At 40.2% G+C, this 14602-nt stretch overlaps 2 protein-coding genes across 2 annotated transcripts; both read left to right on the forward strand.

Moving 5' to 3' along the window:
* The first annotated feature begins 397 nt into the window (after window positions 1-397).
* On the forward strand, window positions 398-6859 carry LOC146522916 (tripartite motif-containing protein 16-like). The gene is made up of 2 exons (XM_085153863.1): window positions 398-1607; window positions 2317-6859. Exon 2 carries the CDS (start codon window positions 2456-2458, stop codon window positions 4127-4129), a length of 1674 nt encoding a protein of 557 aa, XP_085009989.1. The 5' UTR covers window positions 398-1607; window positions 2317-2455; the 3' UTR covers window positions 4130-6859.
* Window positions 6860-11621: 4762 nt separating this feature from the next.
* On the forward strand, window positions 11622-14314 carry LOC146522917 (tripartite motif-containing protein 16-like). Its single transcript, XM_085153864.1, has one exon. It carries the CDS (start codon window positions 11894-11896, stop codon window positions 13565-13567), a length of 1674 nt encoding a protein of 557 aa, XP_085009990.1. The 5' UTR covers window positions 11622-11893; the 3' UTR covers window positions 13568-14314.
* The last annotated feature ends 288 nt before the right edge of the window (window positions 14315-14602 follow it).

A 14602-nucleotide genomic window follows, 5' to 3' on the forward strand; every position in this document is an offset into this window, starting at 1 on the left:
TACTGTTTAACTGTATCATCATTATTGTTGCTTTAATTATTACCAGGAAAGAAACAGATGCAGGGATGCAGTCGTTGTGGTTCTACTTTTAGCAAACATCTGCAGCATTTTTACATTTAAAAGAGGTTCAATAAGGATTTCTTGATGATCTCTTTAATCATGTCTTTAAATATTTAAATGCTCACAGTAATATAACATACTTACTATGTCATTAAAATATATGAATAGACTTTATGTTGTCCTCATAAGTTGGAAATCTTGAATTGCTTAATCAATCAAATATTTGAATCTAAAAGTGTTGTGATTTATTAGTTTATTTTATTTCATTTGTATTTTATTTTGTAAAATCTCTCCATGTCTTTCAGAATTGAAACACTGATACAGACAGTTTGCAACTAGCTTTATACTCATGTTTGTGCAAATGTGGAGTCACATGATCACGCTGCTGTAAACCTGTGTAGTCAGTAGATGGTGCTGTTGGACTGTGTTTGTCTTTGTGAACGCTGTAACGTCAGAGTTAAGATGTACTTAGTTTAACACAGAAATATGTGGACGTGTTTTAGTTTAAATAATTATAACTGTTATATAAACCTACAGACGTGACATGAATCTAAATGTTATTTCTTGTTGTTTATTTCGTCTTCAGAGCAAACCTATGCACACTCACAGATTACAAAGACTGTAAAACCTGTACTGTGCCCTTCATTACTGTGCTGTGTAAATATCTGAGCCAACAAAATAAATGACTGGACTGCATTTGATTGGTTGCTGCTTGTTCTGATCGATAACCCCAGAAAGACACAACACAAAAAGCTGCAATACGTACCAGTTATCAATATTCTGATTGGCTGACCTCCATTCCTATGGTCTCTGCCTTCAATCACACAAACCCCCTCACCACCACCTGTCCCCCTTCAGCTACAAGTGCAAGTTTTGTACCAGATTTCTCTTAAGAAGAGCTGCAAAAGTGGAAGCTCACAGTGTGTGAATTTGTGACTCGAGAGGGAGAAGTCAGGCTTTCAGGGCCGAGAGGCCAGCGTGAAAGTGGACCCACAAGCAGACTCAAGTCACGGCTGTTTCAACCTCAAACTGATTTTATTAAATACAGAGATAGAGAGCTGTAAAATGTTACAGATTGCTTCCTTGTCAGGCTGGTGAATCTGGGTTTTGGAGGGAGGGAGACCTTTTCTGAAGTCATGGATGGTTACAGTGAGCAGGAAAGCAGGCAGGTTTACAGATTCTCCACAGGAAGTTGGGTGAAACTGAGCGACGGCTCCTGGCAGGTAAGATTCAGGCAGGCAGCTGGTTGGTGGGAAGGACCAGTGACAGAAGAAATCCAGATAAGAGTCGAGGTGAGTGGATAATGATCTGGAGGTGCAGGAAACTGGAGACACAAAGAAGGCGAAATTAAACAGAGGAACACTTGGAGCAAGCAGAACATGGAGGCTGATTTCAAACTACTGTTTAGATGACAATCTGATAAATACTGGAGCTCTGAGGTGGTCCTTAAAACTTCATCGCTGATTGCAGACAATGAGCCGCATGTGGAGAGAGGCAGATGTAGACCCAGAACTTCACCTGGAGGAAGGACCTGAGCTTTGAACAGAGTAAGAAAACATTCCCCAAAAAAACCACCAACACCCCGGATCATGACAACAGCACTTGTATTCACTGATCTGAGAGGCTGGAATCACAGAGTTGCGGTTCCAAGTAGTGAAAATAATAAATAAGAGTAAAATTTGAATTGCAAGTCTGCAGCTCTCAATATATCTGTGAAAATATCAGTTGATTGCAAATATTTTTCCTGTATCTGCGAGTTTAAAAGACAAGAATGTGAAAACATTTTATAAGTGAAAAAAAAACCCTGTTCTACACATTCTGACTTTTATTCTGTAAATGTTCACATTTTGCAGCATATTTAACTTGATATTCAACGTTGTGAAACACAAAAATACTTGCAGTAAAGATAAAGTCACTGGCTCTGTGTCTGAAAGCCAAATGTCTCATATTTGAAGGATTAATAACTGTGTGATATTTAATGATTTTTGTGTCTGAATGTGAACATTTTTGAAATGAAAAACAATTCATGGTATAATATGTGCCATGGTGTTACAATGTGGCAGCTTTTTTATTTACTTATCATTCGTATATTATAAATGTAAAAACTGATCTGCCTCCTTTGTTCATGTTCAAAGGGTTAAACAAACAGTGTCTACGTCAAACTGCTCAACTTCCTGCACTGTGTCAAAGCCTGATAACTCCTCCCTCTTCTTCCTGAAACACTGTAAATGTATTTCCTTGTTCCCTCCCCTTTAGATCTGCAGTTTGAAGATGGGTGTAACAAACATGTTGTAACGTTTCAGAGCCGACAGGCTCCATTCACTACAGAAAAGTATGTTATGAGATCAGAGGTCAGAATACTTTCGTTTCTGCCAAAGAGAAACTGAGAGGAGAAATGGCGCAGAAAGGAGTTCAGCTGGACAAAGAAACAATTTCTTGTTCGATCTGTTTGGATCTACTGAAGGATCCGGTGACTACAACCTGTGGACACAGCTACTGCATGAACTGTATTAAGAGTTTCTGGGATGAAGAGGACAGGAAGGGAATCCACAGCTGCCCTCAGTGCAGGAAGACTTTCATACCGAGGCCTGTCCTGGAGAAAAACGTCATGTTAGCAGCTTTAGTGGAGCAGCTGAAGAAGACTGGACTCCAAGCTGCTCCAGCTGATCACTGCTATGCTGGACCTGAAGATGTGGCCTGTGATGTCTGCACTGGGAGGAAGCTGAAAGCCATCAAGTCCTGTCTGATGTGTCTGATTTCCTACTGTGAGAAACACATTCAGCTTCATTTTGAGTCTCCTGCCTTTGAGAAACACAAGCTGGTGGCCCCCTCCAAGAAGCTCCAGGAGAACATCTGCTCTCGTCATGATGAGGTGATGAAGATTTTCTGTCGTACTGATCAGCAGAGTATCTGTTATCTCTGCACAATGGATGAACATAAAGGCCATGAAACAGTCCCAGCTGCAGCAGAAAGGACTGAGAAGCAGAAGGAGCTCGAGGTGAGACGACTAAACATCCAGCAGAGAATCCAGGAGCGAGAGAAAGATGTGAAGCTGCTTCAACAGGAGGTGGAGGCCATCAATGGCTCTGCTGATAAAGCAGTGGAGGACAGTGAGAAGATGTTCACTGAGCTGATCCGTCTCCTCCAGAAAAGAAGCTCTGATGTGAAGCAGCAGGTCAGATCCCAGCAGGAAACTGAAGTGAGTCGAGTCAAAGAGCTTCAGGAGAAGCTGGAGCAGGAGATCGCTGAGCTGAAGAGGAAAGACGGCGAGCTGGAGCAGCTCTCACACACAGAGGATCACAACCAGTTTCTACACAACTACCCCTCACTGTCAGCACTCAGTGAGTCTACACACTCATCCAGCATCAATATTCGTCCTCTGAGCTACTTTGAGGATGTGACAGCAGCTGTGTCAGAGACCAGAGATAAACTACAGGACATTCTGAGAGAGGAATGGACAAACATCTCACTGACAGTCACTGAAGAGGATGTTTTACTGTCACCAGCAGAGCCAAAGACCAGAGCTGGATTCTTAAAATATTCATGTGAAATCACACTGGATTCAAACACAGCATTTAGATATCTGTTATTATCTGAGGGGAACAGAAAAGTAACAAAAATGAAACAACAACAGTCTTATTCTGATCATCCAGACAGATTCACTCATTACTGTCAGGTCCTGAGTAGAGAGAGTCTGACTGAACGTTGTTACTGGGAGGTGGAGTGGAGAGGAGGAGGAGTTGAAGTAGCAGTTGCATACAAGAATATCAGCAGAGCAGGGAACATCAATGAATGTGTTTTTGGATTCACTGACAAATCTTGGTCTTTACGCTGTAACACAAACTGTTTTCAATTTTGGCACAACAAAGTACGAACTGTCCTCTCAGGTCCTCGGTCCTCCAGAGTAGGAGTGTACCTGGATCACAGAGCAGGTATTCTGTCTTTCTACAGCGTCTCTGAAACCATGACTCTCCTCCACAGAGTCCAGACCACATTCACTCAGCCGCTCTATGCTGGAGTTTGGCTTTTAGATTATGGAGCCACTGCAGAGTTGATTAAAGTCAAATAGATCTTTGAGCTTCCAGTTTTTTGTTCTTGTCTATCTTTGCTGTTGAGAGCTCACTGTTGTGCTGTTTCTTCTCTGCACAGAGATCACTATATAGCTGCGAGTTTGACATCTTATGATTGATTGTCTGTAATTACCCGTAAATTTACCTGAAATCGTATTCAAATCAATGCAGCACTTTTTCTCTGTTGAATCTTTGTGAACAGATCCGAGTGACATGTGAGAAATTTATTTCAAAACAGTTTCCACTAGACACCAAAGTAAGTAAACAAAGTAATTTATCATAAACATAATCAAGCAATAATTCAGCAGTTTTAGGGCTTCGAGTTTTTTAATTGCTTAAATGATAATAATACTGGGAACTTTATTTATTTTTATTTCTTAAAGATTTGGATTTTATAGGTGGCCAGTCTTATGTAGTTTAAATGTAACAAACTACATATTATGTAGTTTGTTATATTTTCTGAATTGGCAGGATTTCTCTTCCTTTCTGTTGTTTATTTACTTCCTTTACATAGAAGAAAATATTGTTTTAATACAAGAAAACCTCCACAAAAGGTAGTTCATGTCTCTCAGTCAGTCCAGTGTGTGATGTCTCGTGAACTCAGTAAGATCGATGGAGGGGAGTTTGTGGCAGAAATTAACTGATAGATTAAACGTTGTGAATAATTCTCAAACTGCTTTGACGCTGTGTTGATGAGAGTAAATCTAAGTTTCATAGTCTTTTAAAATCAATAAAATGATGAATTCTCTGATGGTTTTTATCTTGACCCACAGAAAGCTTTTCATACAGTAGATCATTTCAGTTATTCAGGAAACTAAAGAGATATGGAATAAGAAGTTTAGCCTATTCCTGGTTAGAAAATGGACAACTGTGTTGTTTATACAGATGATACAAATTTATTGTGGTCTGGACATAAAATGTAAAGGATCTCTTGTATGCAATTGAAAATGAACTGGACATTTTTAAGATGTGGTTTGATATCAATAAATTGACCCTTAATTTCAAGGAGACTGAATTCATGCTTTTTGTGAGTAGAAAAGAATATGAATGAATATGAATATTTCTACATAATTTACTTCAACTTCTGCTAGCAACACTACTGAGGTGACTATAGCTCAGGAGGTGGAGCAGGTCATCTACTCCATCTTAGCCTTCAGCTCCCGTCAAGTTAAACTGATTTTAAAACTGATGAAAATAGCCACCGGTGTATAAGGACCTCGGCCCAGCAGCCAGAAATCCACCCAGGCAAAGCAGCAGCTCGGCAATCTCTAAATTAAAGCAGGACATCACTTACACTGAACAGCTGACCTCAGCAGGAATATCCCTCCCACCTTGCTTCATATCTAGGGTTAGGGTCACACCCTAATAAGTAACAGCAAGTGGTGGCGGAGTCCACTACAAGCTTCTCTGCAGGAATAAAACAATATTTTCTTCCTACAGGGGTACAAATAACTTTAAACCTCTACCAAATTACCAAAACGCAAGCGTAACATTTTCTGTGACTTACCGCTCCAATAGAAGGCTATGGGACCCACATACAGCTGTCATAGAAAAGTAAAAGATGCCAAATAGCACAGCTTATATGAGGCATTCGCACAGCTCCAGGTTCACACAAGAGATAGACTAATTATCTGCACCCGTGCTTATTAAAGGAAAAAACCCAACTTTGTTGCTGTGGTTCTAAAGAAATAAACAATGCAAAGAAATATTTTTTAAATTGCAGTTTTCTTGGTGTGAACCTCAAAGGGTTAATGCTTGAAGCGGTTACTCTCTAAGGATGTAAGCTGTATGGAGTACTGCACATGTAGCTTTGAATGATTCTTGATGAGGTATTCCTCATAGACTGTTTTAACCTGAGTATTTAGTAAAAACTCAGTAAAATAAATAAATAAACAAACAAACACAGAGTCAGTTCTAAAAAAAATAATCAGTGGAAAAAAAAACATAACTTTTAACTTAAGCTGCCAAATGGCTGTAATTGGTTTCAGCACATAAATATTGGGCTTTGCTATTTGAATCCATAGTTAATGATTAATGAGGGGTTACTGCAGTGGAGGCTTTTAAAAAAATAAAACAAATTGGTTTTACTGTCCTTACAGACGTGGCAAGAGTCAGAAAACATGCTGCTGTTTGCACATATTCAGTCCAGTTTACTGAAGAACACCTCAGGCTGTCAGGTTGAAACAGTCGGTCGTGGTTTTGTAACATAAACACTGGACCTCCTCTCAGCGTCCCCGCTCTATCTGCTATTCCCAAACAGAGAGACTCAAGTTTCTCCTCGACTGCAGTTGCCAGTTAAAGCTGACGTCACAGCACAATTTAACAGCATTATGCTAGTAATTAGAATCAAACATGTGATAAAGGAGAGCCCTTGAGGACAAATATGCATCATGAGAACTGCTGATAATGAATGAAAAAATCTTTAGGAAAAGTTTTCTGAGGAGAATTTTTTACTTTAGTCTGGCCCCAGTCCCATCTGCTATCATAAAGAAGGCGGGTTTTTAACCTATGCTGCAGCGAGACACCGGGTAGCGATATAGATTGGTTTCATTCTTTGGGAGCTATTAGGTCATCTACGTTTTTTTACAGTCACTGGTGCACATGAAGAGAATTTCATCTGAGTCGGTTGTAGAGGAAAGCCGGACTGTAGCCACCCTACAAAAAAGCAAACTCTCACAAAAACATGATGACACTACACAACAAAGCAAAAAAAAAAAATGTATGACAGATGAAAACTACATGACAAAGTACTTCATTATAACAGTGACATGAAAAAAATGGCACAGATTACAAATCATGTGAATGACCATTTATGTTAAAAATGAGTGCTACACATCCCACTTGGCCTATCAGTTTATTTAATTGCAGGTGTTATTAGTTTATGTGGAGATGTTACTGTTTGTTTGCATGGTTTGTTTAGCTGGGTTTATCAGTGTTACTTTTTGGCAGAAAAGAGCAAATGTATCGCAGTAAATTTAGATACATGATTATCTCTTATCTTCTTATATAACCAAAGTTCAGTCTTCTACAATTTAAATGAGGGTGACACATCTTGGCAAAGTTCAGAGTGATACATATTTAAATGTAGGGTTATAAATGCTGCCAAGGTTCAAACTGTACCTTTTTTTTCTGGAGAAAGACATCATGTTTGCAGCTTTAGTGGAGCAGCTGAAGAAGACTGGACTCCAAGCTGCTCCAGCTGATCACTGCTATGCTGGACCTGAAGATGTGGCCTGTGATGTCTGCACTGGGAGGAAGCAGAAAGCCATCAAGTCCTGTTTATCTTGTCCAGCCTCTTACTGTGAGAAACACCTCCAACCTCACTATGACGCAGCTCCATTAAAGAAACACAAGCTGGTGGCCCCTCCAAGAAGCTCCAGGAGAACATCTGCTCTCGTCATGATGAGGTGATGAAGATTTTCTGTCGTACTGATCAGCATCTGTTAAGCAGGTTTATGTTTTGAGTAGCATTTCTGTTTTTATCATTTTTTTGGTTTGTTTTTACTGTTTAACTGTATCATCATTATTGTTGCTTTAATTATTACCAGGAAAGAAACAGATGCAGGGATGCAGTCGTTGTGGATCTACTTTTAGCAAACATCTGCAGCATTTTTACATTTAAAAGAGGTTCAATAAGGATTTCTTGATGATCTCTTTAATCATGTCTTTAAATATTTAAATGCTCACAGTAATATAGCATACTTACTGTGTCATTAAAATATATGAATAGACTTTATGTTGTCCTCAGTCAACAGCGGCTGGAAATCTTGAATTGCTTAATCAATCAAATATTTGAATCTAAAAGTGTTATGATTTATTAGTTTATTTCATTTGTATTTTATTTTGTAAAACATCTTCACGTCTTTCAGAATTGAAACACTGATACAGACAGTTTGCAACTAGCTTGATACTCATGTTTGTGCAAATGTGGAGTCTCATGATCACGCTGCTGTAAACCTGTGTAGTCAGTAGATGGTGCTGTTGGACTGTGTTTGTCTTTGTGAACTCTGTAACGTCAGAGGATGTACTTAGTTTAACACAGAAATATGTGGACGTGTTTTAGTTTAAATAATTATAACTGTTATATAAACCTACAGACGTGACATGAATCTAAATGTTATTTCTTGTTGTTTATTTCTTTTTCAGAGCAAACCTATGCACACTCACAGATTACAAAGACTGTAAAACCTGTACTGTGCCCTTCATTACTGTGCTGTGTAAATATCTGAGCCAACAAAATAAATGACTGGACTGCATTTGATTGGCTGCTGCTTGTTCTGATCGATAACCCCAGAAGGACACAACACAAAGAGCTGCAATACGTACCAGTTATCAATATTCTGATTGGCTGACCTCCATTCCTATGGTCTCTGCCTTCAATCACACAAACCCCCTCACCACCACCTGTCCCCCTTCAGCTACAAGTACAAGTTTTGTACCAGATTTCTCTTAAGAAGAGCTGCAAAAGTGGAAGCTCACAATGCGTGAATTTGTGACTCGAGAGGGAGAAGTCAGGCTTTCAGGGCCGAGAGGCCAGCGTGAAAGTGGACCCACAAGCAGACTCAAGTCACGGCTGTTTCAACCTGAAACTGATTTTATTAAATACAGAGATAGAGAGCTGTAAAATGTTACAGATTGCTTCCTTGGCAGGCTGGTGAATCTGGGTTTTGGAGGGAGATCTTTTCTAAAGTCATGGATGGTTACAGTGAGCAGGAAAGCAGGCAGGTTTACAGATTCTCCACAGGAAGTTGGGTGAAACTGAGCGACGGTTCCTGGCAGGTAAGATTCAGGCAGGCAGCTGGTTGGAGGGAAGGACCAGTGACAGAGGAAATCCAGATAAGAGTCGAGGTGAGTGGATAATGATCTGGAGGTGCAGGAAACTGGAGACACAAAGAAGGCGAAATTAAACAGAGGAACACTTGGAGCAAGCAGAACATGGAGGCTGATTTAAAACTACTGTTTAGATGACAATCTGATAAATACTGGAGCTCTGAGGTGGTCCTTAAAACTTCATCGCTGATTGCAGACAATGAGCCGCATGTGGAGAGAGGCAGATGTAGACCCAGAACTTCACCTGGAGGAAGGACCTGAGCTTTGAACAGAGTAAGAAAACATTCCTCAAAACACCACCGACACCCCGGATCATGACACCAGCACTTGTATTCACTGATCTGAGAGGCTGGAATCACAGAGTTGTGGTTCCAAGCAGTGTTGGGACTAACGCGTTATTAAGTAACGCGTTACAGTAACTACGTTATTATTGTGGTAACGAGCACGGTAACTAGTTATTATGCCAAAATCAGGAACGCGTTAGTCGTTACTGGGATTTAGATAGGGTCGTTACTCGTTACTTCGTGTGGTGGCTATCGCGGAGCTTCCACAGATTCAGTAACATTAGCAAGTGGTGGAGGCAGCAGGTGGATGAGAGAAAGGGGACGCAGAAGGAAAAGAGACCCGAGGCGGCCGCTGGTCCAAGTGTGAACTGAACTGCAGGTAAGAAGTTATGACCTGCAGTCTATCTGGGTCAGATATAAACCAAGTTTAGGTGGAGTTTATTTTCGTTATTCTGACTTTTTCCGTACTGCGTACTAGCTAGCATGACGGAGTTTCTATACAGCTGGGTGGGTGCTATGAAGTTAATGATGTTGAACTTTATTTTGTTCATAAGTTATTAGAGTTGCCAACCGTCCCGTCTGGTATTCAGATAAAATATTACGCGTTTCTTATTGAGGTGAAAAGGAACAGTTTGTCCCGTAATTCAGCTACAATGAAAAAGACACAAAGCTGGAGTTATTCTGTGTCTTTGCTGCACAGCTGCCTCTTCTTCTTTCATTCTCCCCCCTCCCTCTCCCGTTTCTACTTCAATCATGAAAACTGATCAATGATCAGCTGATCGGCTCTCTTGTTTGTTTATCGCCCACTTTGCGCCAGAAAGAGGAAACCAGCCAATGTCGCGTTAAACAACAGCAGCACGTTTAAGCTTGATCAGCTGTTGTTAGAATTTATTTAATATTAATTTCTAGTATCAGCTGATGTTTGCTGGAGCCGCAGCTGCAAAAAAGCTGCTGGTCATGATGTCGGTTTGGTTATCTGGTGAGAGGGAAACATGAAGATGAAACCAGGAGACGTCCTTACTGAATCATCAGAGCTGAACAGGTGATGGAGAAACAGGTTTACCTTTTAGGTGACATGAATGAGTTGAAGGGAAGTTATGAACTGTTTCTGAGAGACAGATAACACCAGGATCCTTTTTAGGTAGCTGACAGCTGGTAACTGTGCAGGTGCGGATCTAGCAAAGTTTTCCAGGGGGGGCAGGTAGGGCATTAACAGGGAGAGGGGGGCACAAAGAAATACTTTTCTTTCTTATTCTCATTTAAAATGTCTAACTTTTAAAAAATAATTATCTGAATCTTACAACAAACGATTGATAGATTGGTGCATATATACCATCAAGACAGTGAACATCACTGTCACAACAGCGTTTGTTTTCATTCAAAGGCTTTATGATTTTTCCTATAATGGTGGGCCGGTCTCTAGTCAAAACGCCCGGGCCGATTTTTTTGTCCCAGTCCAGCCCTGTATGCAGCTCATCTGCAGTGTGGTGTTACCTACATCTTCCTATTCAGAAGGCAGAATTTCCGAGTTCTGAGTACAATCAAAGCACCACGACTGCAGTTTTTGTGTTGGATGTAAAAGGCGCACATGACGCTGTGACGTAGGCTAGAATCATGGCAGTGGTCAATGATGGTCCAGGCGTGGGATTTCTCTCGTGGAAATATGCACATTATCTTTTCCTTTCTATTGGTAGGTGGCACAGTGCACTTGTGGCAAGTAAGCAAGCTAGAAGACTGGCAAAGTTATGGAAGCAACACATTAATAAGAGAATTCTGAGTAAAACCAAAGTTACTTTCCCTAGTAACTAGTTACTTTGAAAGTAACGAGTAACTTGAAGTAACTGAGTTACTTTTGATAGAAGTAACTAGTAATGTAACTAAGTTACTATTTTAAAGTAACTTACCCAACACTGGTTCCAAGTAGTAAAAATAATAAATAAGAGTAAAATTTGAATTGCAAGTCAACTGAAAATATCAGTTGATTGCAAATATTTTTTCCTGTATCTGCGAGTTTAAAAGACAAGAATGTGAAAACATTTTATAAGTGAAAAAAAAACCCTGTTCTACACATTCTGACTTTTATTCTGTAAATGTTCACATTTTGCAGCATATTTAACTTGATATTCAACGGTGTGAAACACAAAAATACTTGCAGTAAAGATAAAGTCACTGGCTCTGTGTCTGAAAGCCAAATGTCTCATATTTGAAGGATTAATAACTGTGTGATATTTAATGATTTTTGTGTCTGAATGTGAACATTTTTGAAATGAAAAACAATTCATTGATTAATATGTGCCATGGTGTTACAATGTGGCAGCTTTTTTATTTACTTATCATTCGTATATTATAAATGTAAAAGCTGATCTGCCTCCTTTGTTCATGTTCAAAGGGTTAAACAAACAGTGTCTACGTCAAACTGCTCAACTTCCTGCACTGTGTCAAAGCCTGATAACTCCTCCCTCCTCTTCCTGAAACACTGTAAATGTATTTCCTTGTTCCCTCCCCTTTAGATCTGCAGTTTGAAGATGGGTGTAACAAACATGTTGTAACGTTTCAGAGCCGACAGGCTCCATTCACTACAGAAAAGTATGTTATGAGATCAGAGGTCAGAATACTTTCGTTTCTGCCAAAGAGAAACTGAGAGGAGAAATGGCGCAGAAAGGAGTTCAGCTGGACATAGAAACAATTTCTTGTTCGATCTGTTTGGATCTACTGAAGGATCCGGTGACTACAACCTGTGGACACAGCTACTGCATGAACTGTATTAAATCTCACTTTGATGAAGAGGACAGGAAGGGAATCCACAGCTGCCCTCAGTGCAGGAAGACTTTCATACCGAGGCCTGTCCTGGAGAAAAACGTTGTGTTAGCAGCTTTAGTGGAGCAGCTGAAGAAGACTGGACTCCAAGCTGCTCCAGCTGATCACTGCTATGCTGGACCTGAAGATGTGGCCTGTGATGTCTGCACTGGGAGGAAGCTGAAAGCCATCAAGTCCTGTTTATCTTGTCCAGCTTCTTACTGTGAGAAACACCTCCAACCTCACTATGATGCAGCTCCATTAAAGAAACACAAACTGGTGGCCCCCTCCAAGAAACTCCAGGAGAACATCTGCTCTCGTCATGATGAGGTGATGAAGATTTTCTGTCGTACTGATCAGCAGAGTATCTGTTATCTCTGCACAATGGATGAACATAAAGGCCATGAAACAGTCCCAGCTGCAGCAGAAAGGACTGAGAAGCAGAAGGAGCTCGAGGTGAGACGACTAAACATCCAGCAGAGAATCCAGGAGCGAGAGAAAGATGTGAAGCTGCTTCAACAGGAGGTGGAGGCCATCAATGGCTCTGCTGATAAAGCAGTGGAGGACAGTGAGAAGATGTTCACTGAGCTGATCCGTCTCGTCCAGAAAAGAAGCTCTGATGTGAAGCAGCAGGTCAGATCTCAGCAGGAAACTGAAGTGAGTCGAGTCAAAGAGCTTCAGGAGAAGCTGGAGCAGGAGATCGCTGAGCTGAAGAGGAAAGACGGCGAGCTGGAGCAGCTCTCACACACAGAGGATCACAACCAGTTTCTACACAACTACCCCTCACTGTCAGCACTCAGTGAGTCTACACACTCATCCAGCATCAATATTCGTCCTCTGAGCTACTTTGAGGATGTGACAGCAGCTGTGTCAGAGACCAGAGATAAACTACAAGACATTCTGAGAGAGGAATGGACAAACATCTCACTGACAGTCACTGAAGAGGATGTTTTACTGTCACCACCAGAGCCAAAGACCAGAGCTGGATTCTTAAAACATTCACATGAAATCACACTGGATCCAAACACAGCATACAGACAGCTTTTATTATCTGAGGGGAACAGAAAAGTAACATTTATGAAACAACAACAGTCTTATTCTGATCATCCAGACAGATTCACTGGACGGCTTCAGGTCCTGAGTAGAGAGAGTCTGACTGGACGCTGTTACTGGGAGGTGGAGTGGAGAGGGGGAGTAGTTGAAGTAGCAGTTGCATACAAGAATATCAGCAGAGCAGGGAGCGTCGATGAATGTTTATTTGGAAACAATGACAAATCTTGGCCATTATATTGTAGCACAAACAGTTTTCAATTTCGACACAAAAAAGTCCAAGCTGTCCTCTCAGGTCCTCGGTCCTCCAGAGTAGGAGTGTACCTGGATCACAGAGCAGGTATTCTGTCTTTCTACAGCGTCTCTGAAACCATGACTCTCCTCCACAGAGTCCAGACCACATTCACTCAGCCGCTCTATGCTGGAGTTTGGCTTTTAGATTATGGAGCCACTGCAGAGTTGATTAAAGTCAAATAGATCTTTGAGCTTCCAGTTTTTTGTTCTTGTCTATCTTTGCTGTTGAGAGCTCACTGTTGTGCTGTTTCTTCTCTGCACAGAGATCACTATATAGCTGCGAGTTTGACATCTTATGATTGATTGTCTGTAATTACCCGTAAATTTACCTGAAATTGTATAAAAATCAATGCAGCACTTTTTCTCTGTTGAATCTTTGTGAACAGATCCGAGTGACATGTGAGAAATTTATTTCAAAACAGTTTCCACTAGACACCAAAGTAAGTAAACAAAGTAATTATCATAAACATAATCAAGCAATATTTCAACAGTTTTAGGGCTTCGAGTTTTTTCATTGCTTAAATGACAATAACACTGGAACTTTATTTATTTTTATTTCTTAAAGATTTGGATTTTATAGGTGGCCAGTCTTATGTAGTTTAAATGTAACAAACTACATATTATGTAGTTTGTTCTATTTTCTGAATTGGCAGGATTTCTCTTCCTTTCTGTTGTTTATTTACTTCCTTTACATAGAAGAAAATATTGTTTTAATACAAGAAAACTTCCACAAAAGGTAGTTCATGTCTCTCAGTCAGTCCAGTGTGTGATGTCTCGTGAACTCAGTAAGATCGATGGAGGGGAGTTTGTGGCAGAAATTAACTGATAGATTAAACGTTGTGAATAATTCTCAAACTGCTTTGACGCTGTGTTGATGAGAGTAAATCTAAGTTTCATAGTCTTTTAAAATCAATAAAATGATGAATTCTCTGATGGTTTTTATCTTGACCTACAGAAAGCTTTTCATACAGTAGATCATTTCAGTTATTCAGGAAACTAGAGAGATATGGAATAAGAAGTTTAGCCTATTCCTGGTTAGAAAATGGACAACTGTGTTGTTTATACAGATGATACAAATTTATTGTGTTCTGGACATAAAATGTAAAGGATCTCTTGTATGCAATTGAAAATGGAAAGATGTGGTTTGATATCAATAAATTGACCCTTAATTTCAAGGAGACTGAATTCATGCTTTTTGTGAGTAGAAAAGAACATGAA

This window comes from Neolamprologus multifasciatus, chromosome 3, assembly GCF_963576455.1.
Source record: "Neolamprologus multifasciatus chromosome 3, fNeoMul1.2, whole genome shotgun sequence".
Classification (NCBI taxonomy): Eukaryota; Metazoa; Chordata; class Actinopteri; order Cichliformes; family Cichlidae; genus Neolamprologus; species Neolamprologus multifasciatus.